Source organism: Garra rufa, chromosome 23 (genome assembly GCF_049309525.1).
Source record: "Garra rufa chromosome 23, GarRuf1.0, whole genome shotgun sequence".
In the NCBI taxonomy this organism is placed as follows: Eukaryota; Metazoa; Chordata; class Actinopteri; order Cypriniformes; family Cyprinidae; genus Garra; species Garra rufa.
Genome location: NC_133383.1, coordinates 16,172,548 through 16,189,991, shown reverse-complemented (window position 1 = coordinate 16,189,991; position 17,444 = coordinate 16,172,548). Strand labels below are relative to the sequence as shown.

Here is a 17,444-nt window from a genome sequence, read left to right as displayed (position 1 = left end):
CCACCTTGGGTCAAATCCCAAATGTATGTTTAGTTAGTTATCTAAAAACTTAACCCAAAGGCTACAAAGGCTACAAAGGCTATTAATCTTGATCAAATCTGCTATGGGTATTCAAATATTTTTGATGGAACCCCCATAAAAATATAAAATGAGCTGTACATTTCCTGTATACAGACTAACAGTGTTATATTACTAAAACAACCGGTTTATAACAGTGTGAATAATTGTCTTTTTATTGTTGCTGTACTGTAGCTAAAGGAAAATATACCAATATATATAATATATATTCGCAATTGCTGACCAGTCTTGAAAAGAGGAATGAAATAAAAGCCAAGTTTGAACCCGTATGTGATTTGATAACACTAAAACATGAGATTTGACAACACTTGAACATTATACAACAACAATCATTCCACTATCAGTGAGCTAGCAAAGACAACGTACTGTAAATTGTTTAAGCGTACCACGCATACTCAGTATTCACATAAACTACAACTCCCAGCATTCTTTTAGCTAGATACTGCAACCTGATTGGTCTATTCGCAAAACAGGAAGTGTGGAGGTAAACAAGCGACGGTGTTTCCATGGAAATATTTTATACTTTGTGCAGCGTGTATCTTGTCGCAAACCAGTGAGTGTATTATTTAGAACAACGCAGTTGCTTCCAGCATTCGGTTGCTGTATGAGGTAAATATACAAACTGTTTACAGTAGGAGTTAAAGGTTCACAAGGGATTAGTTTGCATGCTTAATCATGGATTCTTGATGAACCGCACGCTTTCCATCGTTTACTTCTTAATTATGCTAGTTGAATTGCGTTTAAAAAGCAGTACATTTCTAGTAATAGCAGCCAGATTAAGTTAGACGCGACACGTGGTTTGCGTTCATAACATCAGTTTGATACACTTACAAACTCAGTGGATATGGCGCTTGGATTCATCATATCACACCGCCTAAACACTTGAAATAATCTCTCGTCCAGGAACAGACACACTGCGAGAGGTGAGGATGGCCGATGTGGTGTTAGGCGTTGGGACAGGTGTGTTTATCATCGCTTTAATCTGGATAGTGACTCTGGCGCTCACCATCGTTCTAGTGCGCGCAACCGGCCCAACAAAGTAAGAGCATACTTTCAGGTTTTAGACACATGGTCTGAAGTAGGCTATTGTATCATAAGTAATCGATGTTATTGCCCCACCAGGTTAGGAATCATCCCTATATTTCTTCTGGCGCTCACCATCACATTGATTTTAGTGTTCTTTCCTCGCGCCTCTGAAGTTCCCTCCCCTGAGAGAGCAGTTCAGGTGAGTGCAGTAACATTTGCATAATGTACTTTATTAAAAATATATAGGAGTTTTCCTATCTTTGCCAAATAGATAGATAGACATATAGATAGATAGATATATAAAAGGGAATCAAAATTGTACCTTTTGGGGTTCAATAGCTTGTCACTGGAGCAGACATCTTTGTAGTAATATGTAGTAATATCTAGTAGAACAAAGATGTCCTCTTAAAGGGGTCCTATTATGCTCTTTTACAAAGTCTTTATTTTGTTTTAGGGGTGCACTAGAACATGCTCTCATGCTTGGTTGTTCGAAAAACGCGTAATTTTTCACATAATTTACATTATTACAATAGCTTTCTCCCCAGGCTGGCACAAATGGCTGGATTAGTTCCGGGTTCCACCTTTTGAAAAACCAAATGTATTGTGATTGGTTAGCAGTTAGCGAATCCCCCACCCGCTAACGAATTGTAGGCGGGATACCGCATTGTGACATAATAGCATCCGTAAAACAAACGCTGTAGTCCAGAGGAGCCATTCGTTGTAGTTCTTGAAAAGGGATTTTTTTTAAACGAATTATCTCCCTTTGGAGTGGACTTTGAGACTTGTAACTTTGTAGATGTTTTTTATGCCCAAACATACACACCACACACTGGCTAAAGTTCAAAAAGTGAAAAAGCATAATAGGACCCCTTTAAGGGTACTTAAAGGACAAAGATGTCCTTTTAAGGATACTGCTCCAGTGACAAGCTGTTGTACCCCAAAAGGTACAATTCTCATGAGGTTAGTGTTTTTAAGCATTTTACATTCATTCCAAAATAATAATTCAAGGCACACTCCAAAAAATGCTGGGTTAAAAACCACCCAACTAGGGTTGCAGCTTAGTTACAGAAAAACTACCCAGCACCTGGGTAAAAACCCGATAAAATGACCCAACAAGATGAAAAAAATAATCCAGCATTTTTTAGAGTGCAGAAAAACTACCCAGCACATAATATATTTAAAAAAAAAAAAAAAAAAAAAAAAAAAACCTTTTTAATAGCTCACTTTTGACTACATCAGTCATCAAAGCTTGGTAATTATTGGTCACAGATTTTTTTTAATTTCACCAAGCTAATTACTCTCAAAAAAATTCCCAGAGATCATGTTTTCATGACATTTTAAGCTGTATTTTGACTTAACAATGTGGTTATATCCAAATGTGAGTTGTTTACTTACTTTTTTAAATTAGTCTTTCCATTAACATCATTATATTGTTCATTCAGACTGATTCTCGAACGCAGAACACATACGAACACAAGTGACGGGATTTACCGCATGAACCAATCACAACCGAACATAATCAGTCATATGTAATCATATTGCGATGGAGGCATTGCCTCCTCTCACATGACTTTTCTCCATTTATTTTCAATTACCCCTTACCAAACCCACCGCAGGTTTTAGGGGGTCTGTTAAAACTCAGGGGAGGCGAGAGAGGACTCCTGCTGTAACTTTACTTGCTGGCGTCTCTATGGACAATGTTTTTTTTTTTTTTTTTTTTACACAAATGATTTATGCACTTTTTAATGTTAGCACTGGATTTGTTTTATTTTTTGTACTACAATTTTTTTTCTCATTCAATATTTTGATGAGACACTGCCTCTCTTGCCCGCTCAGAGCAACGCCCCTGATTTATATGTAATATAAGATAAAGTACAAGTGATGATTGGTTTGCATTACTGAATTCTGATATTCATGCTTGAATACAGAGTTAGGTTCACTGTACAGCTCTCTGTGTGTTATATTTGACAAAGACATGTGCTGGTTTTATCTCTCCTCAACAGCAGACGAGCACAAACACAACAGCTTTTTCCCAAAGTCTGTCTTTGCCAAAACCAGCGCTCTGAGCTGCCAACTCACCCTCTTGTCTGCACAAACAAAACCCTAACCATTTACCTTTCGTTTTTCAATAACACATCTGAAACATGTTGACTGAATCAAATGTTCCACTGTCTTCAACCTCAAATTATTAGATTACCTACTGTTCTCAGTGAGACTTGAGATCTCACAAGCTGCATAGTGCAGTTCTTAATATCTTGCAACAGATGTTCTCAGATTTACAACTCAAATTTTTGTTATCAGCAAGAGGCGTTAGGAAGACGTGCAATTTTTTAATGTCAAAAACACCTTTTAGAAGTTGACACCATGTGAATTAAAGTTAGCTTTAATCAATTTAAGAATTAATATTAGCACAGAAAGAGAAATTGCAGGAACAAAACACCAGTCTCTCATTACTATAAGAATGCATGTAGTACCACACTTTATGCAATAGACTCTCATTTGTGCACAGCGCCAAATCCACGTTACACCCGTTGCTGATTTGCTTGCAGCGGGTATGACCAGATAACAGTTTTTTTTCTTGATAGGTGACAGTGTATTGTATGAGAAATGGGTAACCCCTCGCTGTTGTACAAAGGAATAATATCACAGTGCCAATTAGGCCGGCCCCAAACAGGAGCTCACTGCCGCACATTCGATGCCACATTAATAAAACATGGCCTCTGCTCTGTGCTTCGCTAGCCGGCTAATTGGCAAATTAGAAAGTGAGATGCGTTAAACGAGAGAACACTGCATTCGCCTGAGACAGAGCCCCCTCCCACATACACATGCACAGACACACAAAGACATCGCTCTGTCTGTAGTTTAATGTAGGTTGTGGCCTCTCCCATGATTTAGGCCTCATACTCTAGTTCAGGTCTGTAGGGACTTAGAGTGTTGTTAGTATTCAACACTATCACCCTGTTCGGCTTTAATTCATGGAGGAAAACAGACAGCAGAGTAAGAAATAATGGCAAGAAAGAAGTTAGATTTTTCCTAAATATGCTAAAATAAAGGTAAATCCTGCTATATATATATATATATATATATATGTATATGTATATGTATATGTGTGTGTATATGTATGTATATATATATATGTGTGTGTGTGTGTACACACACTTTATTAGCGTCTATGGTCTAGTGAGGCATCTAAGGTTGCAGTTAAATTTCTTAAAAGAACCCTGCTGACCTCTAGTGGAGAACAGTGTAACGCACTGAATGGATTTCTTGTTAATTAAAAATATTAATGGAAACATCAAAGCCCACACAGCTTTAATTACTTTCCAGTCACTGTATAATATGTTAAATAATTCACGCCGTAAGCCTGTGATGTTTTTCAGATAGTGGATATGTTCTTCATCGGCCGCTACGTGCTTCTGTCCTTGGTGAGTGTGGTGTTCTTGGCAGCCCTGTTCATGTTGCTGCCCTTACATTTCCTGGAGCCTGTGTATGCCAAGCCCCTGAGAACACACTAGACCACGAGGCTTCGTGTGCCAAACTCCTACAGATATCCCAAAGCGGGGCAGCCAACCTGGCAGCGGTGTCCATCAACGAGCCCCGCTTGAGATGAGAGGACAGCAGAAGGTTCCAGGGCTTTTGTCTTGCTGGCCAAATCAGAGATGTCCACATCTCTCTGAAAGCGCGGCACAGAGGGGTCTGCGAGCAGCATGTGCAATGCCAACGTTTTCAGAAGGGTGTGGTTGGGTAAAGTTTTGTACATTTTGTATGCCAGATATGTAATTGGATAATTAAGGTTGTTTTTCTGAGCCTTTTTTCTTTTTGCAGTTTTGTATTTCTACTGTTGAAAATACATTTTTCTTTTCCTCAGACTTCTAGTTTGTTAATTTCTTCAATTAGTGGTGTTTGCTAAAGAAAGCGGAATCAATAGGTAAGAAAAAAAAAAACAGATCTGATTCATGAACAGTTCCTTTAGACTGGTTTTGTGAACTGATTATTAAAAAGATAGTTCACCTAAAAATGAAAATTCTGTCATTAACTACTCATCCACATATGAAAGCCCGTTTCCACCACTGAATTAAAAAAAAAAAAAAAAGTTTATTGCGACTAATCTCACAATTCAGATTTTTTTAAAAATAAAGAATTATACAGTCATGTGAAAAAGTTCCATGGTTTTCTGTATGGGTACATAATAACACTATCTTGTCCTTGGCAGGTCATAAAATAAATAATAAAAAAACTCAGATGAACAATAACACATGGCATATTGCAATAAAGCCAAAATGGAAAAGCCATGTGTGACAAAGTTAGGACACCCTTACTGCTAACGTAGAAATTAAGAGTGTAAGTAACGGTGAGGCACTGTAATCAAATGCCTTTTATTAACTGATCATCAGTAAGTGTGAGCACCTCCATAAAAGCAGAAGTGTTGGCAGTTTGCTGGTCTGAAGCCATCAGGTGTGTGTTAACACAATGCCAAGGAAGTAAGACATCAGTGATGATCTTAGAGAAGCAATTGTTGCTGTTATCAATCTTGGAAGAGTAATATAGCCGTTTCCAAACAATCTGAAGTCCATCATTTCACAGTAAGGAAGTTTATTAACAAGTGGAAGACATTCAAAACAGACGCCAATCCTTCCAGGAGTGGATGTCCCAGCAAATTCTTTCCAAGATCGGACTGTGTAATGCTCAGAGAAATGGCAGACAACCCAAGAACTTCACCACAGATTCTACAGGCCTCAGTTAACATGTTAAATAATAAAGTATATGACAGTACAATTAGAAAAATATGGGACAATATGGCATATTTGGAAGGCTTACCAGAAGCAAGCCTCTTCTATCTAGAGATTAACAATTTTATTGATTCTCAGGCAAATTTCAGAATGAAATACAGAATACAACTCTGTAAAGAATCAACATTTTACCCTATTAACAAACCCAACCCAAACTAATCCCCAACTACGACTTTAAGGTCCTGGCTTGGCTATCATTAAATACAATTAAAGCGAAAATTAAAATAAAATAAATATGAAAATCTAAAACCAAGCAAATGTGTTCATTAACTCTTTTCCAGAAATCCTGAATTTTTGTACAAGACCATAGAGCATGAACTAAATCACCATTCTCGATCTTACATCAACAACAAGGTGTATCTTTTAACCAGAGCTTAAACAGTCTGAAAGGAGTCCAGTAAAAACGGTGTATAATCTTGAACTGTATAAGCGTATTTTAGCATCCCTAGATGCTGTTTTAACATTCTTTAAAATTCCATGCCACTCTTCGTCATCAAATGTCAGATTCAAATCTCTCTCCCATATTTTCTTAAGAGCCTGTGAAGTTCCATCACCGAGACTTTGAATCAACCAGGAGTAGTACATGGATGCTTCATGACCCTTTTCATATATTGAAAATATCGTACAGTGAGCATCTGCTGACCCAGGAAGCTGTGTAATAGAACCAAAAGTTATACAGAGTAAATGTGTTAACTGTAAATATCAGAAAAACTGGGATCTAGGTATATCGTACTGCTGTTGTAAATGTTCAAATGATTTCAAACTACCACTTTCATAAAAATCTCCTAGTTTAACAATGCCCTTCTTTGCCCATTCTTTCCAAAAAAAGGAAGCTTTATTAATACACAATTTAGGATTAAACCATATGCTTGAGCTAAAAGCCTCTTCTATCTAAAAAAACATGACAACATGTTTTTAGGTTAGTTGCATCTGAACAAACCAAACAAAACTTGTAGAACAATGTGCTTTAAACAGACGAGACTAAAGTGGAGATGTTTGGCCATAATACACAGCGCCATATTCGGTGAAAACCTAAAGAACATAACAGCAAAAACACCTCATACCGAAAGTCACATATGCTGGTGGAGGGCTTATGATTTTGGGGTTGTTTTGAGCCAGGACCTGGGCACCACCTCACAGTCAATAAGTTGACCATGAACTCCTCTGTATACCAAAGTTTTCTAGAGTCAAATGTGAGGACGTCCATCTGACAGCTAAAGCTTTGCCAACATTGGGTCATGCGACAGGACAATGATCAAAAGCACACTGGTAAATCTATAACAGAACGGCTGAAAAAGAAAAGAATTGCAATTGCGAGTTATAAATTCAGAATTCTGAGATATAAACTCGCAATTCTGAGAAATGAAGTCAGAATTGTGTGATATACACTCGCAATTGCGAGTTAAGTCAGAATTGTAATATACAAACTCGCAATTTTGTGAACATATCAGTCTTTTTTTCTCCTCAGAACTGGACTTTATAACTTACAATCGCGAGTTTATATCTCACAATTCTGAGAAAAAAAGTCAGAATTGCAAGATGCAAACTCACAATTGCAAGAAAAAAAGTCAGAATTGCATGATACAAAGTCGCAATTGCGAGAAAAGTGTCAGAATTGGGTCAGAAAAGTCTGAATATCTAGCAATTGTGCTTTATATCTCACTGTTCTGAAGAAAGTCAGAATTGCGAGTTTATATGCAATTCTGAGAAAAAAATTATTATTTTTTATGCAGTGGCGGAAATGCGCTTCCATACCTACATGTTGTTCCGATATAGGAACAAAGTCGTTATAAATTCGTTATTTTAGTTTTCTTTGCACATAAAAAATAATCTTGTATCTTTATAAAAGTTGAAGGTTGAACCACTAATGTCACATGGACTATTTTAACAATGTCCTTACCACCTTTCTGGGTAGTTGCATTGCTCTCTATGCAGGGTCAGAAAAATTAATTTGTGTTCTAAAGATAAACTGAGGTTCTGCAGGTTTGTAATGACATGACGGTAACTAATTAGTGACAGAATTTTCATTTTTGCTACTATCCCTTTTAAGTCAATGAGTCAAACTTGGTCACTAATTCAGTCTGATTCATGGTTGACATCTTGGTCAAATCATTTATTGAATGATCTGATGCAATACAAAATATTAATTCTCCAATCCAACATCATAAGCACTTTTTCTTTACTATTTCTCATATTTGGTGATAGGATTTTTTCAAACCATAAGTATTAAACTTTAAGTTTAAAAGCAACGTTTTTTTTCCCAACCTTAATTATTAAATTTTGACCTGTCACTCATCCGGCATCTAAAATTGTGTGGCTCATTGAGAAGAGGTGCTGTTTTGCTTACCGAAGTGATTTTAGACGTACATTTTCACCTGGTGGATAATAAAACAGAAAATCCCATTTAATACTGCCATATGTCGAGAGCTTATTATTGTAATGCACCTTCTTAAAGGGAATCCTGGGTATTAAGACTTGTATAGCTTAATATAACGTAAATGGTCTCTCTTACTGAAATATGTAGTAGAAAACCAAATGAAACATCGTTACATACATATTTTGGACTATGGGGGACGCCATTATTTTGATTATGTAGAACGGTTGTACTTAGTGAGCTACTGGCAATGAGCTACGCTATTTTTATACAACTCGGAATACACAACTCAGAAAATAAAATACTAATACGATGATCACAGCTACTAAAAGAGCTTACAGGTGGCGATGGTTATAAGTGTAGGCTTAAACCAAATGCTGTACCATCGATTTTCCCTACAAAGTCTAAACGCACCCGCATATTGAATGAAATCCACACTTAGAAACTCCTTCAGTGGCTGTGGCATGTTTACATCATTTGTAAGCTCTTTTAGTAGCTGTGGTCTAGGGATGCTCATTTCGGTTAATTTTCCTGACCGACAACCGCTGCTCGTTATCCGATCATTAACCGTTAACTGATAAAATTAGAATAATGAATTCGTTTAAAATAAAAATAGAATGCATGAGTATCTGTGATGATACATAAAAATACAAGCAAATGTTTTATTTTAACGTGCAAACAGCAGCATACAGAGCAACAACAAAAACTGCATTCATATACTCAAATTATCACGCATCAGCAGCGCTTCTGAGAACAGAGAAAATCAGAATGAAAAAAAAAAAAAGAATAATATAAATAGGCCTACACTAAATATGTATAAGTTAAATAACTACCTAATTAAGATGACAGAACTAAAACACACTGAATCCTTCTATGCGCTTCGAAGAAAGGTACCGGTCTTGTTTTTCTCGTCGGACATAAAAACATATAGCGGACCAGCTTATACCTCAGTTTTTAACATGTGGACATGCTGTACGGATAGACTGGAACGCTGTCTGTTAACGCTTAGATCCGTGATAAAAACACTTCACAAAAATCCTTTCAATTTGCGGTTCGGGTCTTTTCATCCACTGTGGAGACACGTGTTTTCACAGTGTTCAATAGCCAATCACAGACATTTCTGTTGATCACATTATCGCAATGGCCAATCAGAGGCGGCTATGTTACGATCCTCTCACCACTCAAAGTGCCGGTTTCAATTCTGCTGAATTCTATACCTCCACGAACTCTCTCATTAAAACAAAGAAAGTGTAGACATGATGTAAATAAGAGATCCATTTACAGAGTAAAGGTTATTTTATTACTTTTTATTAACTTTGTGAGATTGCGATTAACTACAGTAATGTATGAGTGAGAGCTTTCCAGTGATTGTAAGGGGAGCGCGCTCTTTTTAGACTATAATTAATTCAGAATTTGAATACATTTATTCATGGATTCACTCTTTGATAACCCAATATCGCCATTGCCATCGTGTTGCATAGGCTACTTACATGAGTTACACAAACTAAGAGAAGGTAAAGCAGGTAATATGTCTGAACAGCCGCACTGCACGTGTCCACACGCCTGCGAGTAAACATTTTTTCTTTCACCATGCAGCAAACGTAAAAAATAATATATATATATGTATATATATATATTTTTTTTTTTAACCGTTTAACTGATAGTAATAATCGGTTAAAATTCTTACTGACGGTTAACGGTTAAACGGTCAATATGAGCATCCCTACTGTGGTCTACTAAAGGCCTCAAAGTCATCAGGGCTAAAGTGGAGAGAACACAGACATGGGTCTTTAGGAGGTTTTATTCATCCACAGGCATCATTCAATTCTTTTCTCCCCCTCTTATCGCTAGGAAAGCAGTGAAGACTTGCATCACTTCTCTTGTTGCCCTTTGACTGAAAATTACAACCAAAAGTCACACAATGTGGCATCGTATCTGTAGTTCATTTTCCAAGTTGTTTATTCCGAGTTGTGTTGTGGTAAAAATAGCAACAGATAGTGCCAGTGGCTCACTGAGTGCAACCTTTCTATGTAATCAAAATAATGGCGCCCCCCATAGTCCAAAATATGTATAAAATGATGTGGATTTTTAAAATAACATAAATCTTTCAAAGGTTTTCGACTGCATATTTTAGTAAGAGACATCATTTACGTCATATTAAGCTGTGCAGGTCTTAACACCCAGTGTTCCCTTTAAATATAAATGTTCTTTATTGCCATTTATGGTTATATTCATGGAACCTTTCAATTACACTTTAGCTTATTCAAAAAATGTTCACACTACATAAAATGGTTCTTCACTAAAAGGTTCTTCTTTGGCATCATAGCAAAACCCCTCTTTTTTCAAATATACAATGTTCTCTTTCTTAGATCAATACTTTTGGCTCCTGGATTAAACATTGTCAAGTAATCAAAAAAGGTTTTCACAAGTGATCAATGAAAATACTACATGAAGTCTTGTTGGTTGAGAGTAAACTGCATCTGGAATTCTTCAACAATCAAAGATGGATCTTTAATTGATTTACAATTTAATACTATTTAATAATATTATTTAAATTTATCATATAAATACAGAGGAATAGGGTAAAGATTTTGACATATAATTGACCTAACTGCATCACAACGCCATCAATTTTACACTGAAAAGCACTTCAGCCATAATCACTGCATATTTTCAGCACCTTTGCTGCACGAAATCACATTTTAATACCCTAGTCCATTAATTGGTTATCTGCAAACTCAAATTTCACTCATTCACAGCTCGAACCAGACAAATTTAATTTTCTTGGTCCCATATTGACATGCTAATTTTGGCCTTATGGAAGCATTCTTTAAGACACTGTCTCACTCTCCGCACAATACCACAAAGACGCAGGGAGCAAAGTTGGGCGGTCCAACAAAGCTTCAAGCTGCGCAAGTTGATTATTTTGTTTTTAACAAGGCGAATACTCTGTGTGGGCTCTTTGTTGCCTCAGACGTTTACTTTCATTTTCATAAATCTCTCTTGGAGGCAAACTTCACAGGGAACGATGGAGGTCGTTATTGCCTATTATTTTCACAGGCGTGTTATGATCCTTACAGCATGAAGACAATAACTAACAAGCTACAGATTCACCTGCTAAAATCTCATTAAAACGTGTGTGACAAATCCAACATGACAATAATAGTCCAGAGTAGCATCTATAAGTTCGCCTATTACAAAGCAGCCAAGAGTTTGTGGTCATGCAGAAGAACTTGGAATATCCTGGGACTCATCCCAAATACTCAAATATCCGGAGGTTCTTACACAGAGAGATTGTGGGAATGTGAGCGAGAAGCGAGGCGAGGCCGTGTCTCAGTTGCGCTAGCTCTCACCCCTCAGGTCTTCGAGCGATCCTTATTTAAAAGTGGGGAGTCCGACGGGACGTGCAGTGAAATTCCAACCAGTGCGATGAAAGAGAATCTAATGAATCAAATCCAATCCTATTAGTTCCGGCCCACATCGCAACACTGAGGCCTTTCTGCTTGCTGATCGGCGAAGATCTACCAGAGCTTGAGAAACGGGGTACCGGACGGATGGACTGGTACATGAAATGGGTTGTGTAATCAAACCAAAGGATCACAGACACATTGAACGACGTCTATGTGTGCGATATAATAAAACACAAAAGACAGTGACCTTGAGAAAAGAATTTTTCAGAAAAAGAATCACTTTGAAAGACGCCATTTTAGGAACTCTTCCAAAGCCAATGTGTTTATGGAAGGTTTCCAAAAGAAAATCATGATAATTCATGTTTTAGTTATCATAATAGAAATAAAGGAAGCTCAGAGTCATCAGCAAAGAGGAAGTTGCATATCTGCTGCAGGTAGCAAAGAAATGCCATTACATTTGGAATTCTCCTCTGTAATCGCTGACTGCAAAGACAATTGACTTATTTTTGTTGCCTTTCCATTTCCTCTCATCCTTCTCTCTGTCATTTTTCCATATCCCTTCTTGTTGTCCGTGCTGGTAGTGACTCTCTCTCCAGGGAGTGGGAAAAACGGCAGAACAAAGCGTCGGAGGGAGCAGGGCTCATTGGGAGTCTGAGCTGGAGGCTTTGTAGGGCAGCCAGCTGGACATACAAAGAGAGTAAGAACGAGAGAGAGAGAAAGAAAGCAAAAGGGGGATGCAGAGCCGGAGAGGTGTAAGCGCGACCCAGGATATGGGTGTGGGTGCTGCCGAGGCTCGCGGGAGAGGGGGAGGGATGAGGAGGGGAACGGGGCGAACACTAGATCCTGCTTTGTGATCCACTCATGCAGAACTTTTGCCCTCACACCCCTGGCCTTCTATTCTCCAGCTCTGAGCGCTGCATGCACACCCTTCAACCCTCACACCCCCATCTCCATCCCTGAGAATTTTTAATCTAATCGGTGTTGGATAAATGTTACTCGTATCAATTGTTCTGTTTTAGAATCTGAAAGCATTAAGGATTCCGAAAAAGAATAGTGCAAGCATCAACTGAATTTCTGCTGGTTGCTGTTGGATGCAAAATATCTCAGGACGGTTATAAGTGTGGGGTCAGTTGAGGTCAAATGTGGGTGCTAAACTGGAAGTCAAACAGAATAAAATGACTTGGGTGTTTTTATAGTAAACTGAAATATTATGAATATGTTTTGTGGATGTGTAAGTAAATTGCAAGGGGGCTGAAAACATTTGAAGACATTTTAATATTATTATTAATATTAGTGTATTTATGATATTTTATGTTTTAAAATGAATTTAGTAGTTATTTTATTGACACCAAGAGCGAATATCTGTTGGGAATATTGGCAAACAATGATTTGGAACTTTGCATTCTGATGGACCTATTCACACCGGGGAATTTTTTTTTAATCATTTCATTTAAAAAGGAAAATATTAGTCGTGAAATATTATAGCAATTTCTTCACTACCTGTTTTTTTTTTTAAGTAATGCATTTTTGTTTTCGTTTTGCCCAATGAAACTCATAGGCCAATATATGTGACCCTGGACCACAAAACCAAATAAGAGTAATTTTTTTACTTCTATAATTCATCTGATAGGACAATATCTGGCTGGGATACAACTATTTGAAAATCTGGAATTTGAGGGTGCAAAAAAATCTAAATATTATGAAAATCGTCTTTAAAGTTGTCCAAATAAAGTTCTTAGCAATGCATATTACTAATCAAAAATTAAGTTTTGATATATTTACGGTAGGAAATTTACAAAATATCTTTATAGAACACGATCTTTACTTAATATCCTATTGTTTTTTGGCATATCGATAATTATGACCCATACAATGTATTATTGGCTATTGCTACAAATACACCCGTGCTACTTACGACTGGTTTTGTGGTCCAGAGTCACAAATAAGCTTTTGTTTCACTTTGATTCATGTATTATCATGCCTTACTATCCTATCTTTCTTTATCCTATCGATGGCATAAGAGTTTCTACCTACTTTTTTCCTCTCAGTCTCTCTTTAGGAAGATTAGTGTGGTCTCCATCCTCCTGAGCTGAAGATTAAGGCACTGTTTAAGGGTCAGCGTGAGCTGGAATAGCCCTTTGCAGGTCCACCCCGACACCCCTTGGAGGGCTGAAGCGTGGCCATTTTTGGGTCCTCAACAGGGTCGCTCCACATGACCTGCTACCTGGCAGGGGGTACAGTGAAAAGAGCATTGAATGAACAAATGACTAGTGTTTGAAATCCAAGGTCATGGCTTGCAATATGGGTGGTCAGTAAAATCTAAAATAGTAAATTTTTTTAGAAACTTGTTCCACATAAAATACATTGCTCATTTCTCGGAAGCAGCTGAACGACTGTTATGCACTTACAATGGAAGTGAAAGGGGATAATGTACAATTATCTAAATAATAGGGCTGGGTAAAAATTGATTTTAATTGATTCTCATTTTTAAGAAACAATATTGATTCTTAAACCTCAAGAATCGATTAGTCTAGCCTGTTTTCAGAACATTGTAGCACGCCTCCTACTTACTTTTACATGGTTTGTACAGATACTGTAATAGGAAATTCCAGGACTTCTCAAGCACTTTTTTTATTCTTTCTAAATTCTAAATAGATAAAAATATACTTATAAACAAATGGCAAAAATAAAGTGAAGCACATGCAAAGTATCACTACTAAAGTATTACAAAATATACTACATTTTTACTATAATAAAACTATGGTTACATTTCTTAGAGGATTTGTATTTGTGTTATTTCTTTTTCCTTTAGTTTTTATAACTGTACTTCTTTAATTGTTTGATGTTTTCTACTGTTTACATAATACATAAATACATTTTTCAATAAATCGCTCCGAAATCCTTATTTTAAATGATTCGCCATACACACTCAAAGTCCCAAACTGAATTAAATGATTTGCAAACCCACACCGAAGTCCCGATCTGAATCAAATGATTCACAATCCATGCTCTAAAGTCCAGATCTGAATAATTATTCATGAACCAGCATTTTAGATCACGCAAATCATTTGATTTAGTTTGGGACTTCAAATCACGTATTGCGAATCATTTGATTTGAATCATTCAATTCACAAAATGATAACTATTTAAATTAAATGATTTGTGATACGCGCTCCGAAGTCTCGATCTGAATCTGAAATGATTCACGATATGTGAAGTTCCGATCTAAATCAGTCGGTTCCAGCGTAAATGACTCAATTGATTTGGTTCATCTAATCCTCTTTTCACATCTTCAGCCATGTTTACACGACATTGTCAGTACTACTACTGTCTTAGCTTGCTAGTTTTATGACATTAACTGAAATAAGCGAAAAAGGTACAATGTTTTTTGAATTGCGTAAATTTAGCATGAAAAAATGTGCTTATTGAAAATATTAAACATTTATTTCATAGATACATTCAGTCTTTCAATTGAAGCACTCTTCAAGAATATTGCTATTTTCAAAGGTTTTCCAGGCCTTACATTTTAAAAAGTCAAATTCAAGCACTTTAAGCACCTTGTATAAACCCTGCTTTTATAAAAAAAAAAGTCTCAGATTTCAAATTCTGTCCATCTCACCCACTTTAACCAGTTACAGCACTAAATAAACATGAATAAACGTCCAAAGCTATGTTAAAAGAAAGAGTACAACTTCCCGAAGTCCATATCCTGTCTCATGTAATCATTCATTCAGTGTTTCAACCGTGGAAAGACGTCAATATCCACCTTTTTTCTGAAGGCGGAACGGTGCTTTACATTTCCGGTCTCTGGTGTTTCTAGTCAAATTAACATATTTTCCAAGCCGATAATATAATGTTTAATTATGCAAACATTTTTATATTTAGTTATATTAAAAAAAAACTTTAATTCGGTCAATCTATTTTACTAGTCAGCTTGAAAAAAATCTCTAGAAAGGAGTATTTTGCTAAATATATGCACCATATAACATATTCATTTTAATTTTTCCTTTTTTTCTGTTTAATTTATGTTTGAAAAAATCTGTCAAGTTTTTATGACAGCCATCATTTAAATGTTTATATTTTACAAAACAAATTGGAATAGAAATACAATTATGTAATTTAGATTTAAGCTGAACTTTTAGCTTAGTTTAGTATTATAATTTTAAACTTCAATATTACAGTAATGTAGAACCAAATGACTCTCATGTATATTTTATAGCATTAGTTGATTTTTTTTTTTTCTTGAAAAAATGTGTCATGTACTGTACCTGATATATATCCAAAATAATCAATTTTGAATTGAACAGAATTAAAATCGGAATCGAATCGTGAAATTTGTGGCAAAACCCAACACTGGTAAATATGTTTTATGCTTACTTTTGGGCACTTTTTTCATATATAGTACTCAAAAGGCGAGTTTTTATGAGTATTCTGGCCATTCTCTCCAATATAATAAAAGTGAATGGGGCTGTCAATCTCCAAAATGACAAAAAAGAATCATAAATGTAGCATAAAACAGACTTGTGCTCTGCAGTCTTGTGAAGTCATATGAAAACTTGCACACAATCATGAGATTAGTAGTAATGTCTTATTGGTGAACTAATCATTCAGATATTTACAGACAGATATCATTCCGATATTTAATATGAATTGACCGACCTGATTCACAGAACTGGTCTGAATGACTCATTCACAAATTAAACTGATGCAATGATCTGGTTGCACGAGTTAACATCTTGCTGGGAAGGAAGATTATGAATCAATGAATTAAATTTTGGTCTGTTCCACACACATCTATTGTATGCCAACAGAATATCTTAAATAGAGAGCATGAGTTGTCTGAACCCATTTTTTGATACCTTTACGAAAAACTGAAGATACAACTTTCGAAGAAACCGTTCACACTGTGTATTTGTGTAAAAACAATGCTGTTGTACATCCAAGGTAATATATCTATCGCCCACATCTCTGCCTGGGGCTTACAGTCTTAAATGAATTGGGAGGTTTGTAGAATTAAACCCCGATCAGGTCAGGTCTGTTAACTCAGCATGTTTCTTCTGTTCTTCTGTGCTGAAGCAGCAGGACTGGTGAGTGGAACACAAGACCAGACTGCATGAGACAAATTGCTTTCTCTGTCCCATTTGATTCAACCTCTGTGATGAGTGGGACACATACTGTGCACGCAGAAAGGTACAAATTTCTCCCTTTTTGCTTTCTGCTTCGTGAACGGTGAAAAAACGTATGTGAGGCAAAAAAGAAGAAAAGGGAAAGAAAAGGCCCGTGTCTTTCCTCATCCTCTTTGCTGCTCAGTAATCAAATTCAACTAGGTTTCTGTTGTCTGATAATTGAAATGTTTAAGTGTGAAAATCGAAATGATCTCTAGTTCGAGCGAAACGTCTTCACTTCGACAAATGAGAACGTTCCAGTCGCATAAGCGATTCGGTCCGCTCACCTCTCCTCTCTGTGTAAAATAGAAATTGTGTTGAGAAAGTGCGAATCCCCCCCAGACAAAAGCCGTCCCTTTCATGGCCGACAAGCAGCCAAAGCCATTGGAGAGGGTCAGTTTTGTTTGAAAACACTCCCTCTCTCATGCTTTTGAGAGAGTAGCTTGATGCAGAAATGAAGGGTGTCTACTTCTCCCTTTGTGGTACGGGCCAATAGCAGTCAGGCAGTGCGTTTTTACCCGTTTGATGTTTTAAAGAGCGAGAGAGTTTGTCATTCTAAAGGATTTGATCAGTCGACTAGCAGACACTTGATTAATGGAAC

General features: G+C 36.7%; 1 protein-coding gene across 1 annotated transcript; it reads left to right on the top strand.

Annotated features, from left to right (window-relative positions):
- Window positions 1-556: 556 nt before the first annotated feature.
- tmem218 (transmembrane protein 218) lies at window positions 557-5,130 on the top strand. The gene is made up of 4 exons (XM_073830233.1): window positions 557-687; window positions 982-1,117; window positions 1,201-1,303; window positions 4,485-5,130. Exons 2-4 carry the CDS (start codon window positions 1,008-1,010, stop codon window positions 4,617-4,619), a joined length of 348 nt encoding a protein of 115 aa, XP_073686334.1. The 5' UTR covers window positions 557-687; window positions 982-1,007; the 3' UTR covers window positions 4,620-5,130.
- Window positions 5,131-17,444: the final 12,314 nt, after the last annotated feature.

What these genes read in the sequence shown, in the direction of transcription:
- tmem218 (XM_073830233.1), top strand. Translation starts at nt 1,008, where the DNA reads ATGGCCGATGTGGTGTTAGGCGTTGGGACAGGTGTGTTTATCATCGCT. An exon ending in CGCGCAACCGGCCCAACAAA is followed by an intron (nt 1,118 to 1,200) that starts GTAAGAGCATAC and finishes TTGCCCCACCAG; the next exon opens with GTTAGGAATCATCCCTATAT. An exon ending in CCCCTGAGAGAGCAGTTCAG is followed by an intron (nt 1,304 to 4,484) that starts GTGAGTGCAGTA and finishes GATGTTTTTCAG; the next exon opens with ATAGTGGATATGTTCTTCAT.